We start from the raw sequence: 14,075 nt of genomic DNA on the forward strand, positions 1-14,075 counted from the left end.
CTCTAGATTTAACTACATACATATGGAGCAGAGGGAGTACTAGATTTACTGCCATATTGGGCGAACAACGAGGGCCAAAAGGCATAAATAATTGAAGAAAGACAGAAATGCAAGCTTCTCTAAATTTGATACTAATTAGGTGAAAAAAGACAGAGAGAAAGAGGGGGGAAAGGTACTCTTAAAAATGCCAATTTGGACCGCGAGAGACAGAACCCAGCTCCTGCTCACGTGCAACCAAACGCGGTCTCGTCCTGTCTCACGCGGTCCCTCTCTACCAGCCCCACGCGACGCGGCCCCACACTTCAGCACGGAACAATCAACTAAACGGGAATCCTGCCGTCTGAGCTTCTTCTGCGGGTTTTAAACAAGGACTTGGGGAAAAACTGAGGAAAAAAACTAAGAAGCTGGAGAAAACTGAGTACAACTAAGAACCCGAGGGCACGGAAATAGAAAGCCCAATAGAAAAATGCGAGGACCAAAATTGAATTTTCACATGCATGTATACTTAAAGCCACATTTCTTTGATTTGTGTAGCCCAAATACAACTTATTTCTCAACAAAAAAAATGGACGTTCGTAGAAATCATCTTGGCATCTCTGTAAAAAATGCAGATTTAAAAAAAACTTAGGATTGCATTTTTTTCCGAGTTCCATATGTCCGTTCTTCCTTCTGTCTCCCTGATTGCTGGCTCTGGTTATGTGCCTTTTACTACCAAACTACTCTGCTTTGACATTTTCGTTCTTGTTAATCGTTAAGAACACAAAGCGGGTCAAAGGGGCCTGCTTGCTTATTAGGTATAATCATCAAGCACGAAATGTCGAGAAAGAATGTCTCCGCTGCAAGGCAATGCGGCATACCATCTCTTGGGAGAAAGGAATATTTCTAACAACCAACATGATCTTTTATCTATGTTCCCTATGCCGTCTAATTCAACATCTTCTTAGCACCATGGAAAGAGTTGGCCAATTAGTTTGGAAGAAAATGTCAGCTATAGAATTTCTCTAGCATTTCTGTAGCTGGTACAAATAGTCCGTCCAGGAAACGTGTATCGTATTCTTAATCTAGTTGTTCTGAACAATAAGACATGGATAAGCACATTGTTGAAATCAACTGAACCTGGTTGACTAAATATCCATTTTCAACGTTACTGGTACACCATTATAATTATTCATTGTTACTTTCGTCAAAACAAATTAATTTAACACAGTTTGTTGATAAGCATCAAAGGCAGAACGCAAAAAACCAGGAGAAAACTGGGTGTGGCCGTATGATAATTCCTCTCCTCCCGGCAGCTCGCCAGTTTAGCCGTACTGTCCCTGACATCTGGGCCCACCAAATCTACCCCCCAATCACCGATCCCCTGTCCCGCTAAGCCCCACCCGGCCACAAAGCACCACAGCACGTCCACGTACGTGCACGCGGCCGCAGAGACCGACCACCACCTCCACCTCCACCTTCCTCCGGTCGCCTCCGGCATCCCTCCCTCCCCGCCCGCACGCGTGTGGCGCGACAACCTGCCGCTGGCGTCCATGGCAGCCGCGGAGGTGTACTCGCCGACCGCGGCGGCGGCGGCGCAGCACCAGCAGCGCGGGAAAGCGGCGACGCAGGCATGGCAGGCGGTCGTGGGGTGGATCGGCTTCCTCCTCCAGGTCCTGCTCCAGATCCTCCGCGGCACGCCCTCCTGCGCCCAGCTCCTCTCCTTCGTCGGCTTCCGCTACCCCCTCCTCTCCTCCACGGCGGCCTCCGACCAGCCGCTGCCGGAGGTGGCCTTCATGCCGCTCCGCTCCGAGATCCCGGCCGACGCCGCTCCTGTCCCGGCGCCTCCGCTGGAGCCCCTGGAGCGCCTCACGGTACGAAAGATTCCGGCTTTTATTGGATTCATTTGAGCTAATTTGGTGTTCTGGGCAAGGGGGAATGGAGACTTCGGGGACGAGATGGATTCCAATACGATAGGAGATGGACCTGTCTGTATCCAATTGAAGTATGTTTCGGTCCTCGGGTGATTAGGCGGAGCGGTTGATTGAGCTAATTGGGCGTTTCGCCTGCTTAATTCAGTTTTGCTTGATTGATGTGTTCTCTTGGCTGCTGAATTCGTGCGTGTGCTACAGAGCCATTTTGGGGTGTTGGGTGGTAAAAAAAGGCGTCTTCTCCGATTACGAGCACCAACAGTTCGTTGTGCTGCGAATCCAAAACAAAGCTTAATGGTGTCAGTAGCAAATAACTTTACGAGCAGTGAGAATCTGCTGTGCTTCAATCCCAAAACAAGGGCCTAGTAGCCAAGGACTGCATTAATCTCACATCTAGACAAGGGCTGCTTTGAGAATTTACGGGATTCCAGTGGTGCTACCTTAGAAGATCAAATACTTAATCAGGCAATTTGGTATTGCATTCTATCGTGTAGTCAATTTGGCAGAGGTGATTTTAGAAAAGTTGCTGTCTGCGTTGTTATTTTAGATAGTTCACCCTGCTGTCAATACTAGCATCATGATTGGAGCTGAATTATGAGATTATGCACTTGGCTGATGATAGATATGGATCAGCATGTGTGTTGTTTCACTGGCACATATACTCGTAACAGGGTTTTTTGGATGCATATTTAGTTTGGACAGGCAAGCAACTTGGGTCCCTGGTGAGCTTATAGCTTCACACTAATAGAACGAACTGAATTAATGTTTGTGTTAAAGCTAAACATCACTACCTATTAAGGAACCAAATTTTAGGAAGTCATTTTTAGTTATAAACTTTTCACTGTGTCTGAATAAATCTGGGCTATCTGTTCAGGTAGTGCTTGACTTGGACGAGACTTTAGTTTCTGCGTATGAGTCGTCTGGTCTTCCTCCTATTGTACGCGCCCAAGCTGTTGAAGCGGGACTACATTGCTTTGACATGGAGTGCATATCCACTGATAAGGTACCAAACTTCTTCTCTTGCTACTTCAGTTGCATAATCATTTTAATCGCTACTGACAAAGGATTCTTTTTCTGGTGTGATCTGTAAAGGACGCTGAAGGAAAACAAAAGGTGAATCATGTTACTGTTTTTGAACGTCCTGGTCTTCATGAATTTTTGAAGAAAACTAGTGAATTTGCAGATCTTATCCTATTTACAGCAGGTTTGGAAGGTACGTTCGCTGGCTGGCTGCTACCCCTTTTTTTCATTTGTCACATGAGCCAATCAGTTCAACCTCACACTCTCACAAAACCTCTGCAAATTTCTCCTCAGGTTACGCAAGACCTTTAGTGGATAGAATAGATGCCCACAATAGATTCAAACTCCGTCTCTATCGTCCATCAACTGTTACTACGTAAGTAATACAGACTTCCCTATAGGATACAAACTATTGTGTAACAATGTGCGGTTGTAACCACATCTTGGTGATAACCGTTACTAATTTGCTTTCTGTCTTGTGTGCTAAACTAATCAGTTGAATGCTAAATGGACACCAGTATTTTGTTAGGTCGAATAGCACACAAGTTTTATTTATAATTCATTAATTTGCATGTGGTGCACACTAATAGAGATTGGTCAGTTCCCATCAATTTGAGTTACGAGTTACAAGATTGTAAAAGGTTGCCACACAATCATTTCTAGTAAGGCATATCATGCATTGCATGTATCACGTGATGGGTGATTAGAGAGGAAGATGATAGGCTGCAGTGTTTGAGTTGTGTAAGGATTATAGCGCAGACCATAGTGTGCGCTGTTGGAGGCCATGCCCATGGACCTATGCATTGTGATGCCAGCCTCGAAGGGGCTGCTAAGGCAGGGCGGACAGAATATAAGGAATTTATTGCCCATTCTTCACAGTCAATCCATATTCTTTCTCATGCTTTCTGGCGCCAGTAAGAAAGAAGCTGCTCATTAATTCCACTTCTCTTGGTCTTGCTTTGGACTATTGGAGATGCACGCATCTTCAATAGCTTAGGATGCATTTTACTGAGAATCGTTTGCTTGATTGGGTGTAGAGGACATCAAAATGGTGGGCTTGGTAGAGATAACCAATGATTACTTACGTTCTAAGGGTCAATATGGCAGTTAATTAATTATTACATTTGCGTCACAAAACATAATCCATTTGTGCCACTGCGTTCAAGGCATGTCCCTGTTCCAGTCTTTAGTAATGAACTCATGGTGCTTTCCTTTTCTATGCATGAACAGATGTTCATGTTCACTTGTCACTTACTTAATAGCGATTTGCTTACATTCTTGGGGTTTGGTGCAAGCCTTACTGAGAGTGGATATAATACTGATTTGTCAATGACATAGTGAGCCATTTCATTTGATGACATCACTGGGTGCACAATTTCAGGGAGTACAGAGAGCATGTGAAAGATCTTTCTTGTCTGTCCAAAGAATTCAGTAGAATCGTCATCGTCGACAACAATCCGTTCAGCTTCATAGTGCAGCCTTTGAATGGAATACCTTGTGTTCCATTTTCTGCTGGACAACACTCAGATGATCAAGTAACTGATAATACACATCAATCATTTAGTGGTTCTGGTTTTCTAGTTTCTACAGGTATATTGATTTTGTTTTGTTTGCAAATTTCCAGCTCATGGAGGTTATATTTCCACTTCTGAAGCATCTCTCTCTCCAGAGAGATGTGAGGCCAGCCTTGTACGAAAGGTTTCATATGCCTGAATGGTTCCAAAAGCATGGTATCCCCCGAACTGATCATGCAGTGTGAGAATTGTTTAGATGGAGGATCAAGTGCCTACCAAGCCACAAGTCCCTTAGGGGAGAGCACTTGTACATTATTATTTATATTCATTTAGGTTTCCTGATAAGGTCACGTCATTGTTCATACGGGATTGCCGTGTCTGGAGATAAAGGAATTGTAATCTAGCAGAATGTCAGATCTGTATTGGTGTTAACATCAATTGTTGTATATCTTTTGTTGTAAAATTTGATTGTTGATAGTTCAGATAATTTAATATACAGTTGAAGGGTCTATGACTATGATGTCAAGGGGCTGACAGAGTTTTACAGTCAGAATTGTTCAGGAAATTCACCTAAAAAGAAACGGAAACAGAATCCAGGGAATTGTACTCACAGGAAACAGAATTCTCCAAAATCATGTGTATCTTATAATTAACTCACGGGGAGTCTAAACCATATGATAGTATTTACATAGGCCTCAGCTGATAACATCTCAGTCCTATAATTAACTCAAGAGGCTTCTTATCCGAGAACGTGAAAATCTTTGGAACTTCACATGCTCCCTCATACACGCCATCGAACACGTACACCACGCTAGAGAATGCAGATTCCAAAACTGAAGGACTGCAAGTATACCTTAGTCTTGGATTTAATCATTTGAATAACTATGATTATTATGCCTAAAGATGTAAGCTTCTCAAAAGGCCAGTTACAAGATTTAAACATTTGAATAACTATGATAAGTATACCTTAGTCTTGGATTTAATCATTTGAATTACTATGATTACTATGCCTAAAGATGTAAGCTTCTCAAAAGGTCAGTTACAAGATTTAATCATTTGAATAACTATGATAAATAACCAAAATAGAAATTGACGCACAATATTAACAAGGTTTATAGCTTTCTCAAACATTCCCAGCACCACTAAGAGCTAACAACAAAGTACACATAATACACTTCACAAACTTGGTTTGTAGGCTTCATAAACATTTTCCCAACATCACTAACAGTTTATAACCAAATACAGATACAAGAAACAATCATTGTTTCTCGACATCTCTGAGATGCAAATACAGATACACTTGAGCAGTTGAGCTACACCTCCATACCTCCCCATTTGATTCATCCATCCTGTTGAAGACTTGTAGTTGCTACAACATCCCAACAGAGGCAGGCTGTCAATCCTGCATGAGATCCCAGTTTGTAAAAATAAGCACATTACTTCAGTGATGGTAGAGACAATAAATCACTTCTCTGAAATACTGACCCCCCAACTCGCATCGAACAGTAAATCCCTTCGCAATATAAAAAGGAATCTAGACTTAATTTCTTTGGTTTCATTCATGCTGATGACCACATTATTGGTGCATAACAATCAGCCGAAGCTCTTACAAGCATTTAGCTACTAATAGTCCAAACTCCAGTCTAACTGGCAACTGAATAAAAAAATTATAATCAAAATGGCAAGCTGTCAATTGTTCCAATCAAAAAGTGGAATCTATCTCAGAAAAGTGAAATTTAACACGATTAAAAATGCAGTGAGTGATAAAGAGCTAAAGACTTGCTCGATAACATCAGGGAATAAACAGAGGGCGCTACTTGCTAGGCTTAGCATTAATGCTGTCCTTTAGCATGAATGTGCCAAAAAGAAACACGGCAAGCATACTATCTATTATATACTGAAAGCAAAATATGGAGGTCTAAAATAGAGATACCACGTTAATCCACATCATCTTAATTATTTTGATAGTTAGATCTAAAATATATAGCCAAAATTTAACCGTCAGATTTAAGTATAAAATAATTATCCACCTTTGCCGTTACATACAAAAACATGTCCACACTATGACCCTATACCGATGTGTCCCATTAGGTTAATTTTTTTTGCCTACACAAATACAAGAGATGAGTTCCTATCTGCGTGGCCATCATGCACATCGCCCTCGTCCTCATCATCGCAGCCTCAGCTGAAGCTACGGCATGATATGCTATGCTTTACCATGTGAATGTGTAAAGGTATTTGTTCAGATGCTTTACCATGACCATAATCCATAATGATAGGAATTCACACGGCCGCCGGCTGCCCCCCGCGGCCATTCATGTTGATGCTTCCAGGCTGCGCAATCGAGGGTTCATCAACGGTGCCCGTGCAGATGTGTCCCGACTCACGATGAGTCGATGACTATGAGCTGATTCTTAGCACTGTCTGGACGACATGTCGGACAGTACCATGACTGCATCCTCCGGCGTCTTAGACGGCATACAGTGTCTAACTATACATGCGGTGGTTGCATACATTCTCCGGCAAGAGGGACCGAACAAGCAGATCGAGGTTTCTACGAGTTGTATTGGTGGCATAGATGGGGTTCCCATGAAAGGTTAATCAGAATTTGGTAAGGACCTTCCAGCGTAGAGGGAACGAGACTACAAGAGTACAATACGCTCATGTTCCTGCCTTTCGAGATGACGACGTGAGTATGCTGACCGTGCTTGGTCTATTTCTATTACCAAAAGTTAGCTGTGTACGCTATTTTCTCGAGCCTCTATGTTCTATATTGGATATTTGTTCGCCTATCCAAATAAACTTCTATTGAGCGTGGGAAATCTGCATCTGTTTTACTACAATTTAGCTTCTTAATTTTGTTTTCCTTTTCCCTACTCAGTTTCCAAAATTTAGCTGTGTACGCTATTTTCTCGAGCCTCTATGTTCTATATTGGATATTTGTTTGCCTATCCAAATAAACTTCAATCGAGCATGGGGAATCTGCATCTATTTTACTACAATTTAGCTTCTTAATTTTATTTTTTCCTTTTCCCTGCTCAGTTTCCACTGGAATGAATAATTAATTGAATAGATGCAAGATACTGGACATACATATATTCTTTTAAGACTACAAGTTGAGTCAGATATTTGAGGTCAACAATTAAAGCTAGCATCGTTTGTAACATATATTCTGGTGATGTCATCGCTAAAATCCCAAGCATACAATGTCGAGTGAGTTACGTAAGGGCTCTAATATTGATGAAATATAAATGTTCAGCTTTGAGCTGAGAAGTCCATTTACGAAGATTAGGACTGAGACCGACTACATATAAGTGATTCACTACACTTTTTCTAATTGACAAGTGCCTAATTTACTTACAACCTAGCTCTCATTCAGCTTATTTACACACTAGTTTATAGCAATGATTTAATCCAATGCTGTTTCAGAGAACAGTAAACCAAGAAACACATATTTAAACAAGCTGATCTATTTTACAGTCTTCGATCAGAATATTTTGATATAGGTGCACACAGCTGTCCTTCATAATTACACACTATATATGCAATTTAAGTTTTAGGCCACACCAACAACAACCTTAAGAGAAAGCTATAGAGTAGGGGAGACTATCTATTAGACTAACCTCTCTTTTTTGCATATAGTAAATGGAGCATCCATTTTTATAAAAAAAATTAACCATCCGGTTTCAGTATATCCAATTTTTACCGTCGGCTCGATAGTATAGTAATCTTGGGAATACCTCAGCTAACTTTTTTAGTATGCCTACTTATTAATTGATTCAATGAATTACTTTTTTCATCAAAAGTAGTACTACCTCTGATCCAAATTAGTTGTTGCATATTCAATAAATCTAGACAAATTTAGGCAACATTTTTTTCTAAATCTGTGAGAATTAATTTGGATCAGAGGGAGTAATATTTGTTTTTCCAGTAATCAACTTGCATCAGAATGTTTCAGTCTCTCATCCACTATAAAACTATATTTAATTGGTTTTACTTAGATTGCAACCGAACTAAACATTAATATAATCATGTACTTATTTTGCGGCTTAATCATCTATTAATTTACATATATATTCTAAGCATGGTAGGCATGTGAGTGTTCTTTCTTTCCATTTCCAATTACATTTACTACAAGGAGGAGAATACAATATCATTACTGCATTATTCTGATTTTAAGCTCATCCATCCGGCTTGAAATCCAAGTTTAAATAGGATTATGCTAAACAAAATTCACAGCGCAGACATATGAACTTTTCAAAGGGTCATACTATGAGTGTAAGTTCGATCAATATATATTTTACATTGTGAGCTCACTCATAAGGACAAAGAGACTCTATTCTTCATCATTCACTACTGTAAGATCAGGAATCCAAATCAGTTTATGTCACTTATGGTCCTAAGAGTAACTTTTTAAAAGTCAGAGGAAATCTAGGACTAATATGTTTCATCTCAAAACATACAATTTAGTTTTAAGTTGACTAGAATGGAAATGTTTAGGAGTTGAGCCATTACTGAAAAGGAAACCACCGTTGCCATATTTGCAACCATGTTGCAGTATATATTATGGGTTTATGATTCATACTACAACTCTCAGGTTGAAACTATTATCGATAACCTCTAGGTGACTTCTAGCCTAAAAGAGAAACCCCTCCAAGGTGGCTACCTTTTATTGAATTTCTTCAGGTTTTTTTTAGCGATGTTTATCTGCATACAAAATCCACGTAATGGCACTTAATGCGTGTATTTTCAATTTTTATTCTTGAAGTAAAGTAATGATATCTCCTCTCAATTTCAGGTAAAATCAGCACCCTAACCCTATGCAAGTGAACAGATGATTAATTTGAAGAGAGAATCCTAATGCTATCTTGAGAATGTATGTCATTTGTTTTCCTAGATCTCAGCGAAAAATGATTGCTCTTGATCTCTATATTGCTCAACATAAAAAAGGGCAGCCGGTGCATGAAGCTCCCGCTTTGCGCGGGATCTGGGGAGGGGTCGGACCACATTGAGTCTATATTGCTGAATATACTAATCACCAATCATAAAAGATGGATAAGAAAAGACCGGACTGGGTCATTCTTGGTTTCTTTTGTTTGTGCTACCACCCTTTTGAGGTCTGACTTTTGTCATCCAATCCTAATACGTTATGTTTCTGAGATGTAATTACTTGAAGTTAAGTTTTGCGATATAAGGCCCTTTTCCATCAAATATTCACCTCACGTGAAATCCAGATGCATGGAGTCATAATTAGCTTTCCTACTGAAATTTTGTCGTCTACTTAAATGAACATGAAAGAATTACGAAATTGCAGGATTCGTGCACTTTTTTCTTGGATTTATCACGAGATCAAGAAATTAGAAGCAACTAAAAGATATGTTTGTTTTCCAGTCTACTGATTCATAAATTTGTTGACCACATCAAATACATATATATGTTGCACGGGAAATTTTAATCTAGACCATCGCCCAATGGGTTAGAAAATAGGTTGTTGAGAAAAAACATTTATTTTAATATTTCTAATAAAAAAAGTTCCATTATGTTTTGTTATTTGTTAGCACTGCACTCATATATATCAAAACATTCAAAGTTACACATTTAGGACTGTATCCATATCCAATAAAACGTGGTATGTTTAAACACAAGGAAATAATATTGATATAAGACAGAAAAAAGACTCAATACTGTCTATAACTCTATATACTGTGCTAGTTTTTTTTTTTAACAACAGCAAGTATCTGATGAAGGCTAAGAAAATGTAGATACTGCAGTTTACTCGAATCATAGAATAAAAAGGACCCCTCCAAGGTATCTGACATGAATGGCTACCTTTTATTGAATTTCTTCAGGTTTTTTTAGCGATTTTTATTTGCTCAATATAAAAAAGGGCAGCCGGTGCATGAAGCTCCCGCTTTGCGCGGGGTCTGGGGAGGGGTCGGACCACATTGAGTCTATATTGCTCATATACTAATCACCAACCATAAAAGATGGATAAGAGAAGACCGGACTGGGTCATTCTGGGTTTCTTTCGTTTGTGCTACCACCCTTTGAGGTCAGACTTTTGTCATCCAATCTTAATACGTTATGTTTCTGAGATGTAATTACTTGAAGTTAAGATTTGACATATAAGGCCCTTTTCCATCAAATATTCACCTCACGTGAAATCCAGATGCATGGAGTCATAATTAGCTTTACTACTGAAATTTTGTCGTCTACTTAAATGAACATGAAAGAATTACGAAATTGCAGGATTCGTGCACTTTTTTCTTTGATTTATCACGAGATCAAGAAATTAGAAGCAACTAAAAGATATGTTTGTTTTCCAGTTTACCGATTCATAAATTTGTGGACCACATCAAATGCATATATATGTTGCACGGGAAGTTTTAATCTAGACCGTCACCCGATGGGTTACAAAATAGGTTGTTGAGAAAAAACATGTATTTTTAATATTTCTAATAAAAAAAGTTCCATCATATTTTGTTATTTCTTAGCACTGCGCTCATATATATCAAAACATTCAAAGTTACACATTTAGGACTGTATCCATATCCAATAAAACATCGTTTTTTTTAAACACAAGGAAAATAATATTGATATAAGAAAGAAAAAAGACTCAATACTGTCTATAACTCTATATACTGTGCTAGTTTTTTTTTTTTAACAACAGCAAGTATCTGATGAAGGCTAAGAAAATGCAGATACTGCAGTTTACTCGAATCATAGAATAAAAATGACCTATTCTTTGTCAGATTCAGGATATCAAAAATGAAAAAAATCATCTGATGGCCCAGAAAGGAAAAGACCATGATACCTTGCCGACGTTTCATGAAGCACCTTCAACTTGAAGACATGGCTTGTCGCATACCAAAGAACGAGGCCAAGGCATAATGTAGGGATGGATATGACTATCATATATCTTCCGAAAAAGCAAGTCAATGTCTGATGTCTCCAGGTCTAAAGATAGGAACCAGCAAGGAAGATTTGCATCCTCGAAGGTCTCATGGGTAGAGAAGTAGACGAATCCATCGACAACACCCACAACCTTGAGTTCACCGTGTTCCTCGAGTGTACCCCCAGTCTCCTCAACAATACTAGTACCATCTAAATCAAACAGCTCACCTTTCACCCATTTCTCGACGCCATCATCACAAATTTTCCGGACCCAAACATACAGTTTGAATGCAATTGCAACAACGATACAGAGCACCCCATCCTTGGTGTTGCCAACCCTAAACATGTGAGTATGTCCTTCCAAGTAGGGCGGCAGATCCATCCGAGAGAACTGCAATGTGGTGGTGTTGAGCAGGAGCATGGAGGCTTCATCCAAGTATATCCAGTAGACGAACCCATTCGCCATCCTACCAGCGGTAAGCCAGTGCTTTTCCTGGGCAGGCTGCGGCGTCTTCACATCTTCGGACCAGGGGAAAACCTTCCACGCCCTGGTATCCGAGGAGAAGACCGCAGCGCGTGCCCGCGACTCGTCATGGCAGGCATAGATCACGCGGAACACCCCGTCGTCCTCTTCAGGGGAGATGATGTGGAAATCAAGGCAGTTGAAGTTGTCGTTGGAGCAATCGTAGAACTCGGCCGGCAGCTGGGGGATGAGATCCAGGGCCATCGTGAGGGGGTTGTAGGCGGCGACCTGCCGTGTGGTCCAGTTGTCGAAGATCAGGTAGCCGTCGTGGCAGTCGTTGATAACCCATCCGGGGAAGTCGTCGTCGTCGTCGGGGAGGCCGGTGAGGAAGAAGTCGGAGCGGCGGACGGCGGCCCTCAGGTCCGGGTCGGATTTGCGGCGCAGGGGGGAGAAGGCGGGGATGGCGGGGCCGTCGGGGTCGAAGTAGATGCCGAGGAGCGGGAGCGAGTGGAGCGCGCGGAAGCGACGGCGGAAAGCGGGGGACGAGCGGACGGCGTGGAGGAAGGTGCGGCAGGCGAAGGCGGCGCGGACGAGGCTCGGTAGGGAGGGGAGAAGGAGGAATATCTCGCGGAGGAGGTCGTCGCCGAGAGCGGTTAAGGTGGTAGGAGCTGGTTCCGCCGCCGGCGGCTCTGGTGGTTGCTGGGAGGCCATGGTTCACACTGGAACTGCTGCCGCTACACAAACGGCAGTCATTCTTTTTCTTTTTTTTTTAGATAGAGATGTCTGAAAAGCCCACGAAGCGCCCGACTCCCTTGTCGCCGCCTCTGGCGGCCCGGGAGACCCCAAACCCTAGTCGCCGCCGGGTGGCCGACCTCGTCTCTCCCACTGCCGCTGCCGCTGGCGCCACCGCAGACCTCGTTCCCAAAGGGGATGGGGGCATCCGGCTGTCCCTCGCGGTGGCGGAGTCTGGATCCCGGGGTGGCGGCTCCGGTCGGTGGTGGCGGGTGAGGCTCGGGACTCCCTCGGCTGCGCGGCACGGAGAAGCCCAAGCCAAGGCCGTGCTGCTCCGGCGGTCTGGTGGCTTCGGCCTGGACGGCTGCCTGGTGTTGCGGCGGCTTGGTGGTGGCGGCTCTCCTCCCTTGCTCTTGGCGCGCTTCTGCAGTGGCCGGTGCGCCGGGCTCATGAGGTGTTGCGCGACCGTGGGTGGTGGGCTGATCTAGGTGGTGTGCCCTGCCGGCGGAGGAGGGAGGGGTGGGGGCGGGCTGCAGGGGGAAACCTAGGTCCTCTTCTCCTCGCCTCTCGGTGGCCGGCGGTGGAGGTCTGGCTCTCGGCTGCGGCGGGGCCGAGGCGTGTGCGGTGTCTTCGGACTACGCGATCTGCGCTTGGTGTCTCCGGCGGCAGCCTTGGCCAGCCTAGGATGGTCGCCGAAGTGGGGGCACGACCTGAATAAAGGTGGCGGTCCTAGGATTCCAATTTGCGTCAAGATGATGATCTGCCAGAGCTATGTCCCCTTTATCTGGCTAGAGTGACTGGTTCTGGGAGGCGCCACCGGCGATTTTCCATGGGCGATTCACGCCTGTAGACTGCTGGATCGGGTGGAACTCGGTCGTGCGCATCCGTGTTTTACTCTGGCCGTTTGGTTTCAGAGGGAGCGCTTCGAAGCTCTGCTGGCTGTTAATATCATGGGACATATTCTCGTTCCATGGTGCTGGGCAGAGAATGTCATGAAGGACAAGATCTGAGGACTAGCAATGAAGGTTCCATTCTTTGGGGCGAGGAGGAGTTGGCTTGGTGTTTCATGACTTGGAGCAGCGACATGCAAGTGGGGGCGACTGCACAGGAGAAGACCAAATTCTTACCTTTCAGGGTGAAAATCCAAGGTCTAGCCTTAATTGGTTGAGCCTGGCAATGGCCTTGTTGAAGGCATTGTTTTGAGAGTGAGGACCTTCCTCAGGGTGAAAACCCAGATCTTTGATCGGGCGACGACAACGCTTGTGCACTGTTCCCTTCTTGAAGGCACCGCTTTTGAAGAAGTTGAACTTATGGTGTTGTCTTGGTGGTGTTAGTGCTGCAGTTTCAAGGATTAAACTACCGTAGCGGGACTTTTTTTTCTGTAATTCTTCTTTCTTTTTTGGCCGTATGCATCCGTAAGACCGCTAGGGCAATACATTATTGCAGAGGCTGGATGTAATTGGTATCTATGATATTAATATATGCTCTTTATCGAAAAAGATAGAGATGCCTTCAGAATAAAAATAACCCCGTGTCGGATAGTAT

At 43.0% G+C, this 14,075-nt stretch overlaps 2 protein-coding genes across 2 annotated transcripts; one reads left to right on the forward strand and one right to left on the reverse strand.

Moving 5' to 3' along the window:
• The first annotated feature begins 1,406 nt into the window (after positions 1-1,406).
• On the forward strand, positions 1,407-4,952 carry LOC127344699 (uncharacterized). The gene is made up of 6 exons (XM_051371037.2): positions 1,407-1,850; positions 2,782-2,910; positions 3,000-3,120; positions 3,222-3,303; positions 4,309-4,462; positions 4,552-4,952. The coding sequence occupies exons 1-6, from the start codon at positions 1,530-1,532 to the stop codon at positions 4,684-4,686; spliced, it is 942 nt and encodes a 313-aa protein (XP_051226997.1). The 5' UTR covers positions 1,407-1,529; the 3' UTR covers positions 4,687-4,952.
• Positions 4,953-5,543: 591 nt separating this feature from the next.
• LOC127344698 (uncharacterized) lies at positions 5,544-12,541 on the reverse strand. The gene is made up of 2 exons (XM_051371036.2): positions 11,256-12,541; positions 5,544-5,843 (listed from the first exon to the last, which is right to left on the reverse strand). Exon 1 carries the CDS (start codon positions 12,507-12,509, stop codon positions 11,268-11,270), a length of 1,242 nt encoding a protein of 413 aa, XP_051226996.1. The 5' UTR covers positions 12,510-12,541; the 3' UTR covers positions 5,544-5,843; positions 11,256-11,267.
• Positions 12,542-14,075: the final 1,534 nt, after the last annotated feature.

This window comes from Lolium perenne, chromosome 3 (genome assembly GCF_019359855.2).
Source record: "Lolium perenne isolate Kyuss_39 chromosome 3, Kyuss_2.0, whole genome shotgun sequence".
In the NCBI taxonomy this organism is placed as follows: domain Eukaryota; kingdom Viridiplantae; phylum Streptophyta; class Magnoliopsida; order Poales; family Poaceae; genus Lolium; species Lolium perenne.

Bases quoted from the DNA above. Each gene is read 5' to 3' on its own strand.
- LOC127344699 (XM_051371037.2), top strand. From the start codon at position 1,530: ATGGCAGCCGCGGAGGTGTACTCGCCGACCGCGGCGGCGGCGGCGCAG. The intron at 3,304-4,308 runs GTAAGTAATACA...GCACAATTTCAG, and splicing joins CGTCCATCAACTGTTACTAC to GGAGTACAGAGAGCATGTGA. The intron at 4,463-4,551 runs GTAACTGATAAT...GCAAATTTCCAG, and splicing joins GACAACACTCAGATGATCAA to CTCATGGAGGTTATATTTCC.
- LOC127344698 (XM_051371036.2), bottom strand. From the start codon at position 12,509: ATGGCCTCCCAGCAACCACCAGAGCCGCCGGCGGCGGAACCAGCTCCT.